This window comes from Rhinopithecus bieti, unplaced genomic scaffold (assembly GCF_001698545.2).
Source record: "Rhinopithecus bieti isolate Rb0 unplaced genomic scaffold, ASM169854v2 scaffold_31787, whole genome shotgun sequence".
Taxonomy (NCBI): Eukaryota; Metazoa; Chordata; class Mammalia; order Primates; family Cercopithecidae; genus Rhinopithecus; species Rhinopithecus bieti.
This window is the reverse complement of record NW_016814655.1, coordinates 3731851-3746940: the sequence shown is the minus strand read 5'-3', so window position 1 is coordinate 3746940 and position 15090 is coordinate 3731851. Positions and strand designations below refer to the sequence as shown.

At 53.9% G+C, this 15090-nt stretch overlaps 1 protein-coding gene across 3 annotated transcripts in view; it reads right to left on the bottom strand.

Moving 5' to 3' along the window:
* Window positions 1-8259, bottom strand: part of SH3PXD2A (SH3 and PX domains 2A) — a 72167-nt gene extending 63908 nt beyond the window's left edge. Inside the window, exons 1-2 of one of the 3 annotated variants that reach the window (XM_017851738.1) lie at window positions 8098-8259; window positions 552-683 (exon numbers count right to left, since the gene is read on the bottom strand). In XM_017851738.1, coding sequence (XP_017707227.1) covers window positions 552-660 — 109 coding nt within the window. In that variant the 5' untranslated portion in view covers window positions 661-683; window positions 8098-8259. Of the gene's footprint in view, window positions 1-551; window positions 1342-8097 lie in introns of those variants that run through there. The other 2 variants (XM_017851737.1, XM_017851736.1) reach the window with 2 other exon arrangements.
* Between the last annotated feature and the right edge of the window lie 6831 nt (window positions 8260-15090).

The following is a 15090-nucleotide window of genomic DNA, read 5'->3' as shown; positions in this document are numbered from 1 at the left end:
CTTTCCAGGTCCTGGGGCCTCCAGCTCGGCAGGGGGCAGTCAGCTCCTCAACCAGACCCCAGCCAACGCCCACAGGCCTGGCCCTTCCTCAGACAACACGCCAGGGACCTGGAAACCCTGGACCCCACCTTGACAGCAGGGCCTGCCTTCCCCATCAGCTGTCCTGCCCCTGCCTGGACCCTGGCTCAGAATATGGCGTATGGAGGATGCTGTTGTTGGGCATCTCTGAGCTGAGAGCACCCTGCCCCACGGGCCTCTGAGGGCATGGGGACCCCAGCAGGGCTGGCCACTTATTCCTGCGCTGTGCCTGAACTTGCATTAACACAGGCTGTTTAATTACCCCGAGCAAGGGAGACATTCTTCCACCACCAGGCAAACTGCTGGCCTGCAGCCCAAACCAACAGGGGGAAACTTCAACCGCCTCGGCCCTCTCTCTGCCAGATGGAAATAACGTATAGCTGCAGCGGTGGGGAGGAGGGAGGAACAAAAACCAGCTTGGCCAGGGGGCCAGACCGGAACCCCAGTGGACGGCCAGCGGCCAGGGCACTCACCGCTCTCGTTCTTCTCGATGACATCCACCACCTCCCCGGCCTGGAGGCTCAGCTCCGAGTTCTCCTGCTTCTTATAGTTGGACACCACCACGTACTGTTCCAGGATCATGGGCTCGGCGGTGGCGTCGGCACCTGGCGAGGGCAGAAAGCACGCGGTGAGCCAGCGGCCGGCCATGGCCCCGCGGCCGGGGCGCCCCCGGTCCATCGGCCTCCTCGGGGGTGGCTGCTCTGTTGCCAGCGCCGCTCCCAGGGGCAGCCGGCAGCCGGGGCTCGCAGCTCACAGGGCGCCAAGGACAGGCCATATAGCAAGGCCCCACACCGGCCCGCTGCACCGCGGGGTCCGGGGGACATGGGGAGCCAGGGGGCCGGGGAGGGGACGGGCAGGAGGAGGAGGAACGAGAGAGGCAGAGCGGAGGCGGAGGCGGAGGCCAAGGAAGCTCAGGAAGAAGCCTTGTGCTGCGATGAGTTAGTCACAGCCCGGCATGAGGGAGCCTGCGGGGAGGCCTGGGGCCCACGGGGTCTCTCCGGCCTCCCTCTCGGGCCGGCAGGGGCATCGAGAAGGGCGGCGAGCCAGCGGGTGGGCGGCCCATGAGGGCTGAGGCCAGAGGCAAAGGAAAGGCAAGCAGGAGGCTCCAGCCTCTGCCCCCAACCCCTGCAAACCCGAGAGAAAAGGCAGCCCTGCTCCCTCGGGCGGGAGAGGGAGAGGAGAGAGCGGGAGAGAGCTTCTCCGCGGCCCAGGCCCAGGCGAGGAGTCAAGAGGGTTTGAGGCCGCCAATCACTGGGGTTTACTCGCAACCCTTAAATAGAAACACATGAGACCCATCGAATGAGGAGCCGGGGGTGGAGGCAGGGGAGGGGGAGGAGGCCCAGACTGTTTACTTGAAACCCAAGAAGAAAGTCCCCGCGCCAGCGGCTGGCGAGCCCAGCCCGCCCCCCGCCAACTTTTCTTCAAGTTCGCTCCGTTCCTACCCCTGGGACTCACCCAGGCGCTGCCACTGAGCCCAGGCCGGGTGCAGTCGGACCAGCCTCAGCCCTGCCCCCAGCCCTGCTTCCAGAGAGGGCCCTCTGGCTGCAGAGACTGACTCAGTTTCTCTCTGCCTTTCAGCGCCGGGGCTTGTGGTCAGGCCCCTGGCAGTTTGAGGGGCTTGAGGGGTCAAAAGCTGGGTGCAGCAGAGGGAGGGCAGGTGGACTCCCAGGAGCAAGCAGCTTCTCTGTTCTCCTCAGCCACCTGACCAGCGCGACATTCACTAAGCAGGCACCAGGCAGGAAGGCAGACAGGCTGGGTGCTCTCTTAGCTTCCTAGCTGTATGGCATTGGATGCTGCTTAAACCTCTGCACTTCAGCTCTTCCCATCACCATTATTAGGGTGGGGGTGGGGATAAGACACTTAAAATATGATGTGCTTTTAGCTAGGAGTGAAAAGGATCCACTAATCAGAGATGGACTAGTCACCTCCTACAGGAAGCCTTTTCAGACCACCCCCAGCCCAAAGGGAATTCCTAGTACATTTTTTTTTTTTTTTGAGACAGGGTCTCTCTTTGTTGCCCAGGCTGAAGTGCAGTGGTGCAATCATGTCTCACTGCAGCCTTGACCTCCTGGGTTCAAGCAATCCTCCCACCTCAGCCTCCCATGTAGCTGGGACCAAAGGCACACACCACCATACCCGGCTAATTTTTTAATTTTTTGTAGAGATGAGGTCTCACTTTGTTGCCCAGGCTGGTCTTGAACTCCTGGGCTCAAGTGATCCTCCTGTCTCGGCCTCTCAAAGTGCTGGGACTTTAGGCATGAGCCACTGGGACTGGTATAAACTATATGTCTGCCAATTTCCTTGAAGGCTAGGGGGCTTCATGTCACTAGCCTGGCTACAAAAATTGCTGAGGGTCTCCAAGCTCCACACAGCCCCCTTGATGCCTCAGCCTATAGCCACATTTCCCACACGCGTGAGTTTGATTTGGCAAATGTGATGTGCCAGGCACATTAACTGCCCCATTTCATGCCCACAACATCCCCCTTATCTTTCAATTTCACACAAGACTAACCAGACGCCCCTCTAGAGCAGGCAAGAGACGACTCCAGCTCCCACAGCTGCTATGAAGAGCATCACATTCATTCAGTATGATTTTGTTCAGGCCCAAGCCCATCTGTCTTTCCATTGCAGAGTAACTGCCTCTGATTTGTTTCCATCAGTCTGGTTCTTCTAGCACAGTAATCCTCAACTTGGTAGCACAGAATCACCCAGAGAGCTTTTTAAAAGTACTGATGCTGGGCTCCAGAGAGACAAGTTTCTTTGGTCTGGGACTCAGGCATGAGTAGTTTTTGGACATCCCCTCTGTGTCCCTATGGTGCGTGTGTGCACCCTGGAGCAAGAAACACTACTTAGATCTTTGGGGTCCTTCTGTCAGGGGAGGCTCCCTCCAACCTAGGGGAGACGGCAATGGCCACGGAACTCTAGGAAATTCCAAGGGGAGGCCTCCTTCTAGGGAAAGAAACCCACTGCCCCCAGCAGTTTTCTCCCATGAGGTGTGGGCCCTGCAGGGCCATCTCAGCCCTTTGGAGAAGCGGAAGGGACCCTGCACAGCTGAGTGTGCCACATACATTCGCACGTGCACAGTCCCGAGCAGCCCTGCTAAGGCAGGGATTATATTTCAGGCAGAAATGCAACCAACAGCCGGGCAGCAGGGCCTGCCCTGCCTCTGTACTTAGGCATGCCAGCTTCTGTGCCTGCCCCTGCCAGCTGGGCAGAGGCAGTGCCGGGTGCTGCACTGACGGACTACCTCCCACTGTGCCCCTAGGGGCACGGCAGTGCCTGTTCCATGCCTGGAGCCTCTGTGGCCAACAGCACTTCTTAAGTGCACCCGGCACAAAAATGGCCATCCCTGCCCTATGAGAAACAGGGCCCCCTTTCCCAGTGTGGGGGTACTGGATGAGAAGAGTGGGAAAGAAAGGCTCCAGCAGCAAACAGAAGAACAGAGAGTTCTGTGGCATGTTAGAGAGCCCGCAAGGCCTGAGTGTGCCCAGATCATAGCAGTAGTGACAGCAAGCCTTCATCAGTGCTGACTGGGAGGCCCCCGACAGCATGTAGCTGNTTCTTAAGTGCACCCGGCACAAAATGGCCATCCCTGCCCTATGAGAAACAGGGCCCCTTTCCCAGTGTGGGGTACTGGATGAGAAGAGTGGGAAAGAAAGGCTCCAGCAGCAAACAGAAGAACAGAGAGTTCTGTGGCATGTTAGAGAGCCCGCAAGGCCTGAGTGTGCCCAGATCATAGCAGTAGTGACAGCAAGCCTTCATCAGTGCTGACTGGGAGGCCCCCGACAGCATGTAGCTGCCTTGTCCAATCCTCAGAGCAACCCCGTGCAGTAGGTCCTGTGATGGCCGCATTTTACGCATGGGCAAAGCAAGCCTTGTGAGGGTAAGTGAATTCCCTAAGGTCACACAGCTGGGATTGAACCCAAGCTCACCTGACACCACTGCTGTGATCTTAACTTCCACACTGTATGTGGCCTACAATGGGCCACTGGCATCTGGTCCCCAGGGAAGGGCCCATTACATTCCAGATACCTGGGACACAGCTGCTGCTTAATAAAGACTAGAGTATGGGTTTCTTTCTCTTTTTTTTTTTTTTTTTTTTTTTGAGACAGAGTCTTGCTCTGTTGCCCAGGCTGGAGTGCAGTGGCACAATCTTGGCTCACTGCAACCTCCGCCCCCCGGGTTCAAGCAATTCTCCAGCCTCAGCCTCCTGAGTAGCTAGGATTACAGGTGCCCGCCACCGTACCTGGCTAAATTTTTTTTGTATTTTTAGTAGAGATGGAGTTTTACCATGTTGGCCAGGCTGGTCTTGAACTCCTGAGCTGAAGTGATCTGCCCGCCTCGGCCTCCCAAAGTGCTGGGATTACAGGCATGTGCCACCATGCCTGGCCTAGAGTATGGGTTTCCAGTTGACTCTTGCCACCTCTACTGACCAGACCACAGTGCCTGTTGGGTGGCAGGCACTCAGTAAGTGTGAAATGAACCAGTGAAACGCGTGAACTGGCAGAAAGATGAACAGAGGGACTCGCTGGTTTGTGGAGTCAATATGAATACCTCGACTCTGATATGGAAATATAGGAAAATGAGACAGCCAAACTTGAAGGGAGAAAGGGAGACGGGGAAATCGAGGTAAGAAGGAGCAAGGAGCCCCAGCTTTGTGGCCAGAAGATGCTTGGAGGACGAGCAGGAGGTGCTGGGGAGTGGACAGACATCAGCTCATTTTAATCCAACCCAAGAAAATGTGAGGCAGGGTTTCAAAGTTGAGTTAAATCCACAGCCCCACACCCCTTCCCCCAACCATTTTCCTGGAAAATTGGCCTGAGCTTTCTGAAGGGCTGACTCTCTGGGACACAGGTAGAAAAGTTAAGGAAACGTTCTCTAGGTATTGGAAAGCACAGACAGGCTTTGGCCCCTCTCAGGAGCTGCTCCAAAGGCTGTGGGATGGACACACAGACACTCTGTCCTTCTGACTGCCCTTCCCTCCCCCTGCACAGGCAGGCTCCCAGCTCTTCCCTGTGGCAGCTGCCTCTTAGGGTGTTCCCTGGCCAGGGCAGCCGGGCGGGCGGGAGCTGCGAGCAGGTATCCAGATGAGAAACCACTTGCAGGCCAGGCAGGCAGTGGGCGATGATGTCATCCCACAGAGGCCACTCTGGATCCCCTTCCAGCCAAGGCCTGCAGAACTGGGGGCTGGAGGAGTCTGCCTGAGTGGGGAGGGGGCAGTGGAGGGAGCCTGGTGTCTTTAGATGAGGAGTGCTTGGCAGGAGCATGGAGGAGGAGTGTACCTCTTCTAGACAGCAGAGCCTCTCCTGGGTTGGAAGGGGCCTTTGCATAAGTCTCATCCAGGGATGGACCCTTATGCTTTATTACAGAGCCCCTAGTTGGACCTGCTGGGGTCCCGGGGGTCCCCTGGACCCCTGCCCCACCCTTGCCTCACATCTGCATTCCTTTAACTACCACCTGGATGGAACTCTGGCTGCCAACTTAAACTTCTCAACTGGGCTTTTGCCAAGTCACTCCCATGCTCCAACGCCTTCCATGGCTCCCTGGTGCCTATAGAATAAAGGCCAAATTCAAGCCCAGTCTTTCTTGCCAATCTGATCTCCCCAAGTTCCTTGACCCCCGTCCCCCACACCACCATTCCCTACATCACTCATGATTCAACACACATGTATTGAGCACCCACTAGACGCCAACACCCAACACCACTGCTCCATGCAGCTTCTTACTTTCCAAGTCTTTGCGCTAGCTGCTGCCCCCTGCTCGAATGCTTTCCCTTCTTTCTACCAATTCCAATTTCCCAGTTCTCCCCAAGCATCTCTGCCCTCCAGAAGGCTCCTGATCACTCTTGTTCCCTCTCTTCTGTTCCCTCCTGAACTTTATGTTAGGCATTGCTCCCCAACCAAGAGTCTCTCAACACCCTAGGACTAGTGCCACAGGACATGACATGGGACATAGTAATTACCTGAAATTCATGATGGAAATGTTTAGAATTAGAATCTAAAGATCTGAGGTCCAGTCCTGCTTTGCCCTTACTAGCTCTGAGATCCTGGGGAGGACACATAACCTCTCTTGAGTTTTAGCTTCATCTGGAAACAGGAACAATTAGCAGTTCCTACCTCACGGGAATTGTTCTAAGCGTGGAATGAAGTGACGGGGCTTCAAGTACTATGGAAACCACAGATGTTCATTTTAAAGCAAACGGAGGGAATGGGAGATCTGGGGAGCAGCAAAGGTGGTTCCTTTGTGGGCTCAGAACCAGCAGGCAGCTCGGTGCCAGGGCTGCAGGTGCCAGGAGAAGGGTGGGGAAGGGAGGCCTGGGGTTGTGTCCCTGCAACATGCCCCTCCCAGACCCCACCTTCAGCAGGCAATGGGTACTTGCCAGCTGGACTGAGAGGCAGCTCAGAGCCCCCTAGGCCTACTCGGGAGGGATGCCAGGCTAAGCAACCTGAGGCCCCTGATCTATAAGGATCTCCAGCATCAGCCCTTACCTCTGAGTTTCCTGTCTCATATCTCAAAGAACCCTCCAACACTGCAGCTGGAGAAACAAAGGCCCAGAGAGACTTTGGCCCTGGACTCGCAGTCTGGCTGGGTTTTCCCCCAGCCCACACTGCCTCCCCTGGGCCTCTTGCTCCAAACAGCTGGGACCATCTTGAGACATGGTTAAGTGTCCTCCCCAGGGTCACAGAGCTAGTAAGACCCTGTGCTGGCCTCCACCCCAGGCTCCCCATGACTCCCCAACCCTGGGCATCCTATAAAAGTCCCTCTAGCCCCTTACAACTGGTTCCTCCCAGGCTGGACTGGGACTGCTGGCCCCTCCGCTATACGTTTGGTGAATAAAATGTATTGCTGTGGGCCAAGTGGGCTCTGGCTCACTGGCGCATGGAGAGGGGAAAAAGGGACAGGAGCCCAGTGATTAGCTCAGGCCCAGGCCCTCGCCACAGGAAACTCCAGAAGGACGATTGCAACGCCCTCCGACCCACTGCCTTCTCTTCTCCTCTGGACTCCTCCCAACACATTCACCTCCCATTCCCCGCCCACAGCTGCAGCAGGAGGGGCTGAGCTTTGGGCTCTAAACCCTGGGGCTGGCTCAGCCCCACCACCCCACTCAGTTCCCACCCTTCTGCTTTGTCCCCTATTCCCCCAGCTTGAACCTCTGCTCTCAGGTTTGGAGCTAGAGGGTCAGGGTGTGTAACAGTCTCAAAAACGGAGGGGCCCCATAGAAGACCCTTCTGGAAATTCCATCCCTCCTCCGACCATCTCCATCCAGAAGCTGAGAACCCTGCTGTCCAGGATTCTCTGCCATGGTCCCGTAAGACCAAAGGCTGAAGGCAAGTCCCTGACTCCTGCCCAGCTCCTCCCAGACACAGACCAAGGCCCTAGTCCCTGAAGGCCATCTCAGCCAGGCAGGCCAAGCTCTGGATTGCTGGGCATGGGGGCTGCGACCCATCTTCAGTGAGTCACAGACCTGCCCCACCCCCTGCCCCAAATCTCCAGCTCCCCAGTGAGATCACTGGAAATGAGGCATGGGTGCCAGGGTCCTCTGCTCTCAGCCTCAGTTTACTTGCCTGAAGTGAGATGAACTGTCTTTGGCTTGGCTCTCTCACTGGAACGGCCAATTGAGATAAGGCTGAAGACGGCGAAAGCCCCACCACTGCCTGAGCCCTTTCTGTGTGCCAGGCTCCCCACGAGGTGGGATGGCTTCCCCTTAAGGAGGTTACACACCCCACCCAAGACAGCATAGCCAGGACGTAGCAGAGCTGGAATTCAAACCCACACAGCCTGGGTCCAGAGCACATGTGCTTACACGCTGAGCTACGTGGTCATCACTCAGCAAAGGGCCCCGCGTTCGGATCTGACCGGGGAGGCAGAGGGCACAGCAAGTGGAAGACCCCCTGCCATGCTGGCAAACAGCTGCTGCACATCACAGGGAAGCATACGCAGGGCCTGAAGGCACCGGCTCCTGTGCACATGGGCCTGGAACACACATGCTCACACACATGCACGTACGCTGGGCAGTACCTGTCACGTCCTTCTTGGGTGACTCAGCCCAGCTGGACAGCCACACTTCCGAGTCCCCGAGAGCAAGCGGCAGCAGGAGAAGAAAACCAGAGAGAGAACAGTTAGGCAGGCAGGAGGTCCACAGCGAGTGGCTGCAGGCGCTGCGCTTGGCCGGCCACAGGCGGAAGGCGGAGGAGGGAGGAGAGTGATTTCCTGGCCCTGGGCTGGCTGTTGGGCGTGGGCCCGTGTGATTACAGAGGCGCTGGGACACAGCCGGCTGGGACAGGGATAATGAGGTGTCCGCCGAAATGCAGGACTCCTCTGGAGCACAGAGAATCCTACACGATCCTCCCTGGAATGGGGCCTGTGGTTATCACAGCCCTGTACAAGGCAGCCTGACCCTTCCTTTCTGGCCATGTGGGTGGCTGGGTCCCACGGGGCCTGGTGGTTGCAAGGATCCTCAAAGGCCAACGGGCTCAGTGGCCTGGACCCAGAACCTCAAATGTCAGGGTTGGAGCGCCCAGGACCCATCTCTAGGCCTGGGGGCACCACACCCACTGGACCCTGATGTGTCATCTAGCCCTTCCTGCAGCCCCACCCACTGAGGAAGACAGATTGGCCCCAGCAGAGCAGAGAGAACATTGTTTTAGGGAGTCTCGCTCCCCAACCCCAATGCAGAAGGACAGGGACCTTGAGTGACCAGAAGAGATGAGGGCTCTACTCCAGGCTCAGACAGTGGTGTCCAATCTGAGCCTCAGTTTCCTCACCTGTGAAATGGGATTTAGCGTTGTCTTCCTGCCAAGAGGAAGGAGCAAAATCAAAGCAGCACAAAGAACATATGATTGACATGTGACACCATTAACATCTGAATGAGGCAGAAAGCTCTTGGTCTAATCAATGGTTTGTGCATTTCTAGAATAGAAGAGAAGAGGGCCACCATGTCAAGAGCACTGACACAGTTGAACTACAGTGACTCATTTAGTCACCACGGCAACCCCATCAAGTGGGTAGGCATTTTTAGCCCCATTTTACAGGGGACAACTCTCAGACATGGAACCAGGTTTGCCGGCATCCCCTGGCTGCTGCTTTCTCTGCTGGGCTGCTCTTCACCTCCAAAGGAGCAGAGCACTGGCTGCAGTGGGGACAATTAAAAGAATGCTGAATTGCAGGTCTGAGAGACAAACCCTGGCACTGCCCACCAGGCGCTTGCCAGGAGAGGGGCCTCACCCATTCAGAGAGTACTGATAAATAGCAGCAAACACTTACACAGCATTTCCCCTCTGCCAAGCATCCAGCTGAGCACTCTGCGTATAGTAACTCGTATTTTTCCCAAGAAACCTACAACGATGAGTTCTATTATCCCCTCCATTTTGCAGATGAAGCAGCTGAACCAGAGAGGTTAAGTAACTTGCCCAAGGTCACACAACTAGTACAGCAGTGTCCATCTCTTGCAGGAACACACACCTGAGCTAATCAGAGCTTGATGCTGCTCTCTATTTAAAGTACCTGACTCTTTCCCTCACTCAGCAAGCCACCTTCCAATTGCAGGTTGGCTCCTGGTGTAGAACTGGAAAGCCTGGCCCCCTTCTGGTTCTATTGTAAATTAGCAGAGTGGGGCTTTGGTGGAGACGTCTAGCAAGGCCTTTGGGGTCTGACTGCCTGGATTCAAATCTAGGCTCTGCTCCTTTGAAGAAGTGACTTACCCTCTCTGAGCCTGTTCCTGAACTTGTAAAAATCTGGATGACGTGATGGGCTTACCTTCTAGGTTGCTGTGAGAATTAAATTAGATAATATGTAATAGTGCCCAGCGCAGTGCCTACTACATAGTCAGTGCTTGATAATGGTTAGCCACCACTAGCAGTAACTCCCATGAGAGTGGTTAGCATGAGTCTGCCTCCCTGGGTTCAATCAGCTCTGGGGACACCCAGAAAACCATGCCCCCCGGCCTGCAAGGACAAGAACTAGGCAGTGTTTAATACTGGATGCACCAAGAAAAAGCTGGCACCCTGTTAGAAATACTGCCCTACAGTCACTCTCAGACACTGGGTTATCTGGAATGGAAGGTAGAGGGACTCTAGGGGACCTCACTCAGAGACAAACAGGGCAAAATCTGAGGTTAGAGCCCCTCCCCAGTTTCAGCAGTCAGTAGCCTCCTTGGGGAGCAGAAGCAATGCTGGCCCAGCTTTCAAGCCCTGGTAGGGCTGAGACAAGGTAGACACACCAAGGGCCTCTGCAAGGATTTAAGCTGGTATGGCCAAGGAGGTCTGGGTTCAGAATGTGGGTGTTGCTGCCTGGTGCCCACATCTTGCTGAAGTTTCAACTCCCTGCTGCTGCATCCCAGAGATGTGGCCAAGTGGGATGCCTGCTGCAAGGCCCTGAAATGCCCCCGAGCGGGCCTAGCACCAGGCCCATCCCAGCCCCATCTTGCCCTCTCTCCACTCCACTCTCCACTTCAGTTTGCTTGACCACTTTGCCTACTTTGGGTTCCTTTTGGGTTCTTCATAAGGAGACCTGAGAAGTGCTAACCTCTTTCAGTGAGCCAAGGAAAGCTGTTTTGCCTGGGCCTGGAGAACCCAAGAAGACCTGTTCTGCTGGACAGGTGCTTACAAAGGGCCAGATAATAAACACTGTAGGCTTTGGGGGCCAGATGGTCTCTGTTGAGACTACTCAACTCTATTCTTATAGTACAAAAGCAGCCACAGGCAATACATAAAAGAATGAGTGGGCTGTGTTCCAATAAAACTTTATTTATAAAACCACAAAGGGGGCCGGATGTGGCCTGTGGGCAGACAACCAGAGCTCATGCCTGTCGCCTTCAGTCCCCATAAGCGGGCCTTCCCATATCTCTCCGCAAAGGAAAATGAGAAGCAGACTAGAAGTAAGCCTGTCTTTTTAAAAAGAAACCTCTCTCTAAAGAAACCTCTCTCTAAAACATGATTTATTTCCCAGTCCCCTGACCTGCAGAATTAATCCAGTTCTGCTGCTCCCACTCAAAGTCCCTCCCCCTTCTCTCTAGCCCACTCTAGCAAGTTCTCAAGGGGTGGAAGGACCCCTTCTTCCTCATTACAATGAACAGAGAAGAGCCCCTGGCTCATAAACCCTCGGGGCCAGGAGACAGACAAGGTTGTTGGCTAAGGGCTGGGAAGACGGGGAGTTGAACAGACAGAGGGATGGGGTGAAGGAGCAGCGTGGGGGCACAGCCAAGTGAGCAGCTGTGACTGACACGAACCAACTACTTCCTGCCTTCCCCTGTCTCTGCCTCCTTCTCCTCTGGTGACCCAGAACCAAGGGTCCTACAGAGCAGGGTCATGGGCCTGCTGGAAAGTGAAGGGCATGGGACTGGAAACCTGCATCCTGGCTCTTGCTGAGAACACGCTGTGTGGCCTTGGGCAAGTGGCTTAAATACTCTGGGCTTCGGCTGGGCGGTGGCTCACCCTGTAATCCCAGCACTTCAGAGGCTGAGGTGGGTGGATCACTGGAGGTTACGAGTTCGAGACCAGCCTGGCCAACATGGCAAAACCCCGTCTCTACTGAAAATACAAAAATTAGCCGGGCATGGTGGTGAGCACTGTAATCCCAGCTACTCGGAAGGTTGAGGCATGAGAATCGCTTTAACCCGGGAGGCAGAGGGTGCAGTGAAACAAGATTGCGCAACTGCACTCCAGCCTGGGTGGCAGAGTGAGACTCTGTCTAAATAAATAAATAAATACTCTGGGCCTCAATGCTCACATCTGTACAGTTAAGTATTTGGGCCTATTGCTCCTGTCTGATGGCCTGCCTGAGGCAGTTGTCTGACATTCTAGACCTTCCCAGCAGAAAACTGGTAGTCTCCATAACGCAAGTGGACCACAGTGGAAATGAATCTTTCCAGAGAAACGGACTGTCCTTCTTGGGAAAACCACTTGAATGCAGGCTCAATGGAGGCAACCCAAGTCTGAAATAGCAGATGATTCAGGAGGCACAGAGGGCAGAGATCTGGAGCAAGAATAAAAGCAACCTTGGTTCTTGTGCTGGCTTTGCCACTTAGCTCGCTGACTCTGGGATAGCTGGCAAATCTCTGAACGTCTGTTCCTTCTTTTGTAAATGGGGAAAAAACACCTGTCCTGCCTTCTTTGCAGGATTAAGACTGAAATGGCGTAATGCCTGGGGGAGGTTTTGGAGGGCTGGGAATTAGGCCTCTGGACACGAAGAGGAGTAAGTGTTAGGGATGAAAGCAGTAGTTTCCTGAGAAATGGCAGGCATGCCATGTCCCTCCCTCACATGGCCCGCAGTGCTCATGTCCCTGCCATGGCTGTCCCTCGTGGCATTGCTCGCAATATCAGCAACAAGCCAGGCCAGGAGAAAACCAGGGGACTGCAGATTCCGGCCAAATACAGGGACCCAAAGGCACTTAGATGCTGAACCTGATCCTTAACAGGCCCAGGTGATACTGAGAAACCGAAGAACAACACTGCAGGTGCCCCTGACTTTAAGGACAACCTACCCCACCCAGCACACATATATCCAAGGACTTCATAGGAACACCCGGATAGGCCTAGGTTAGGAGAGGGTCCTTGGCTGCTCTGAAGATGGTGAGTATCTCAACTGTTCCCAATCAGTTACATGTCAAACTTCTTCCACTCTTTCTCCCCGTCTCACTACTGCACTTGACTGGTCTTAAAAATAATAATAATAAAGGCTGGGCATGGTGGCTCACATCTGTAATCCTAGCACTTTGGGAGACCACTGTGGGAGGATTGCTTGAGCCCAGGAGTTGGAGATCAGCCTGGGCAACATAGTGAGACCCCATCTCTACAAAAAATAAAAATCTAGACAGGCGTGGTGGTGCCTGCCTGTGGTCCCAGCTGCTCTGGAGGCTGAAGTGGGAAGGCTGCTTGAGCCCAGGGCGGTTGAGGTTGCAGCGGGGCATGATCATGCCACTGAAATCCAGCCTGGGCAACAGACTGAGACTCTGTCTCAAAATAAATAAGTATAAAATAATTTTTAAAAGGGCCCTTATAGATTCGTAGTAAGGCTTCTTTTAATCTTGAGTAACTCCAGAGCAGTGGGAATTGGGTTGAATTTATCCAAATCTAGTCTGAAGCCATGTTTCCAGGAATGCTTCCCTGGTGTAAAGCAAGTTCCATCCATCCAAACTAATAAATCCAGAGTGGGCCATGAGCCCAGGTGGGAGAGACCGGAATGAACACAGCCAACAGCACAAACTCCATGGAGAATGAAAGAGAACCACAGGCTCAGGGGGACCAGGGCAGGGTCACCAGCCTTGTCAGTTTCTTTTCACAGCCCCGCCCTGGGCTCCGGGGAGGGGAGGGGCGACAGGCCAGGGGCCCAATGGAATGAACACCTCCCTGTCTTCTCCATGCCCTTCCATCCTTCAGTATCTGTACACACCGGAGCACTCAAGCCCTCTCCCTCTTTGGGAATACTGTTCTTACCTCACTACAGCTTTGAACTGGTTTCTAAATAACTGTTGCAATTTAGCCTTTCCTCTCCCATACAACTAAACTGCACAGGACTAGATTTCTTCAGTTTCCTGCAGACTCCATGTTTCTTTTCCTTTCTGGTTAGGACACCAGGAAATTTAGCCACCACTTTCAGGCCACCAAATAATTAGGGCCTAAGAGCTGCTAGTCCTGTTATTCAGTAGTAACAGTCACTGTCATTGTTGCCATGAACAGGGCACTTTCTTGTGGTAGGCACTACTGCATAGGCACACAGCAACTCAAATCTTTACAACAGCCCAACAGGGTTATCATTCCTTTACAAAGAAGTAGTTTGGCCTATGTGATACTCACTTTAGAGGACCTGAAACAGGTTGTCATGCTCAGAGCAGCAGAAACTGAGGGGCAACAGTGAAAACCATGTGAATGTCATCTGGGAAAAACATGGATGGCCAATTCGTAATTCTTAAAAAGTCTTAAAAAAACATGGCACCAGGCTGGGCGCGGTGGCTCACGCCTGTAATCCTAGTACTTTGGGAGGCTGAGGCAGGCGGATCGCAAGGTCAGGAGTTTGAGACCAGCCTGGTCAAAATGGGGAAACCCCGTCTCTACTAAAAATATAAAAATTAGCCAGGTGTGGTGGTGTGTGCCTGTAATCCCAGCTACTCAGGATGCTGAGGCAGGAAAATTGCTTGAACCCGGGAGGTGGAGGTTGCAGTGAGCTGAGATCACACCACCGCATTCCAGCCTGGGTAACAGAGCAAGGCTCCATCTCTTAAAAACAAACAAACAAAACAAAACAAAAAAACAAAAACCAAAAAAAACATGGCACCAATTAAGATGACAGAAAACAAATAGTTCAAGTATGACTTCCAATCCAAGCACACCTGGGTGGAAGTCTGGTGTTTAGTGTGTGAGCTGCTTCTGACATGGGCAACTCTACAAAACTTGTTCCAGGGTAAGCAGCAGCCAGCTGGTCAGAGATACCCATGGCATGAAGAAAGAGTGCTCTTGCACTGGAGGGCGAGGGGTGAATGCTGCTAATGCAGCAGCTTGGACCCCAGGCCTGCTCCTACACTCAGAGCCTCCAAGGCAGAGCTGGCTTCATGGAGGTGTGATCTGGGCAGTGGCCTAGGGTCCTAGGTTTAGAAGGGTTCCTGAAGCTGATTTAATGCTCTTCTGTCAGGGATTTCATTAATAATTTATGAACGAGAGAGTCTTCATTTTCATGTGGATCCTGCAAATTATGTAGCTGGCTATGCCCAAGGCCTGAGGGTTTGGGGCCACTGAGCTAAATAAACAGAAATACTCAAGAAGAAATCTAGCAAAGCTGAATTTCTGATGGATATCTTCTTAAAGACAGAAAGCAAATCCCAAATGGAAAGCCAGGCCATTGTTTGTCTCCAGGTCCCCTCTCTCTGCTACATCTTTGGCTTCTTGGTGGTACCCCACAGGCTGGAAGGACTATTTAGGGACTCAGAACCAGAAAGGAGAAGAGACTTGCCTAAGATCGCACAGCAAATAAGCAGTAGGGCTGGAGCTAGAATAATTATACCAGTTTCCACTTACTTAA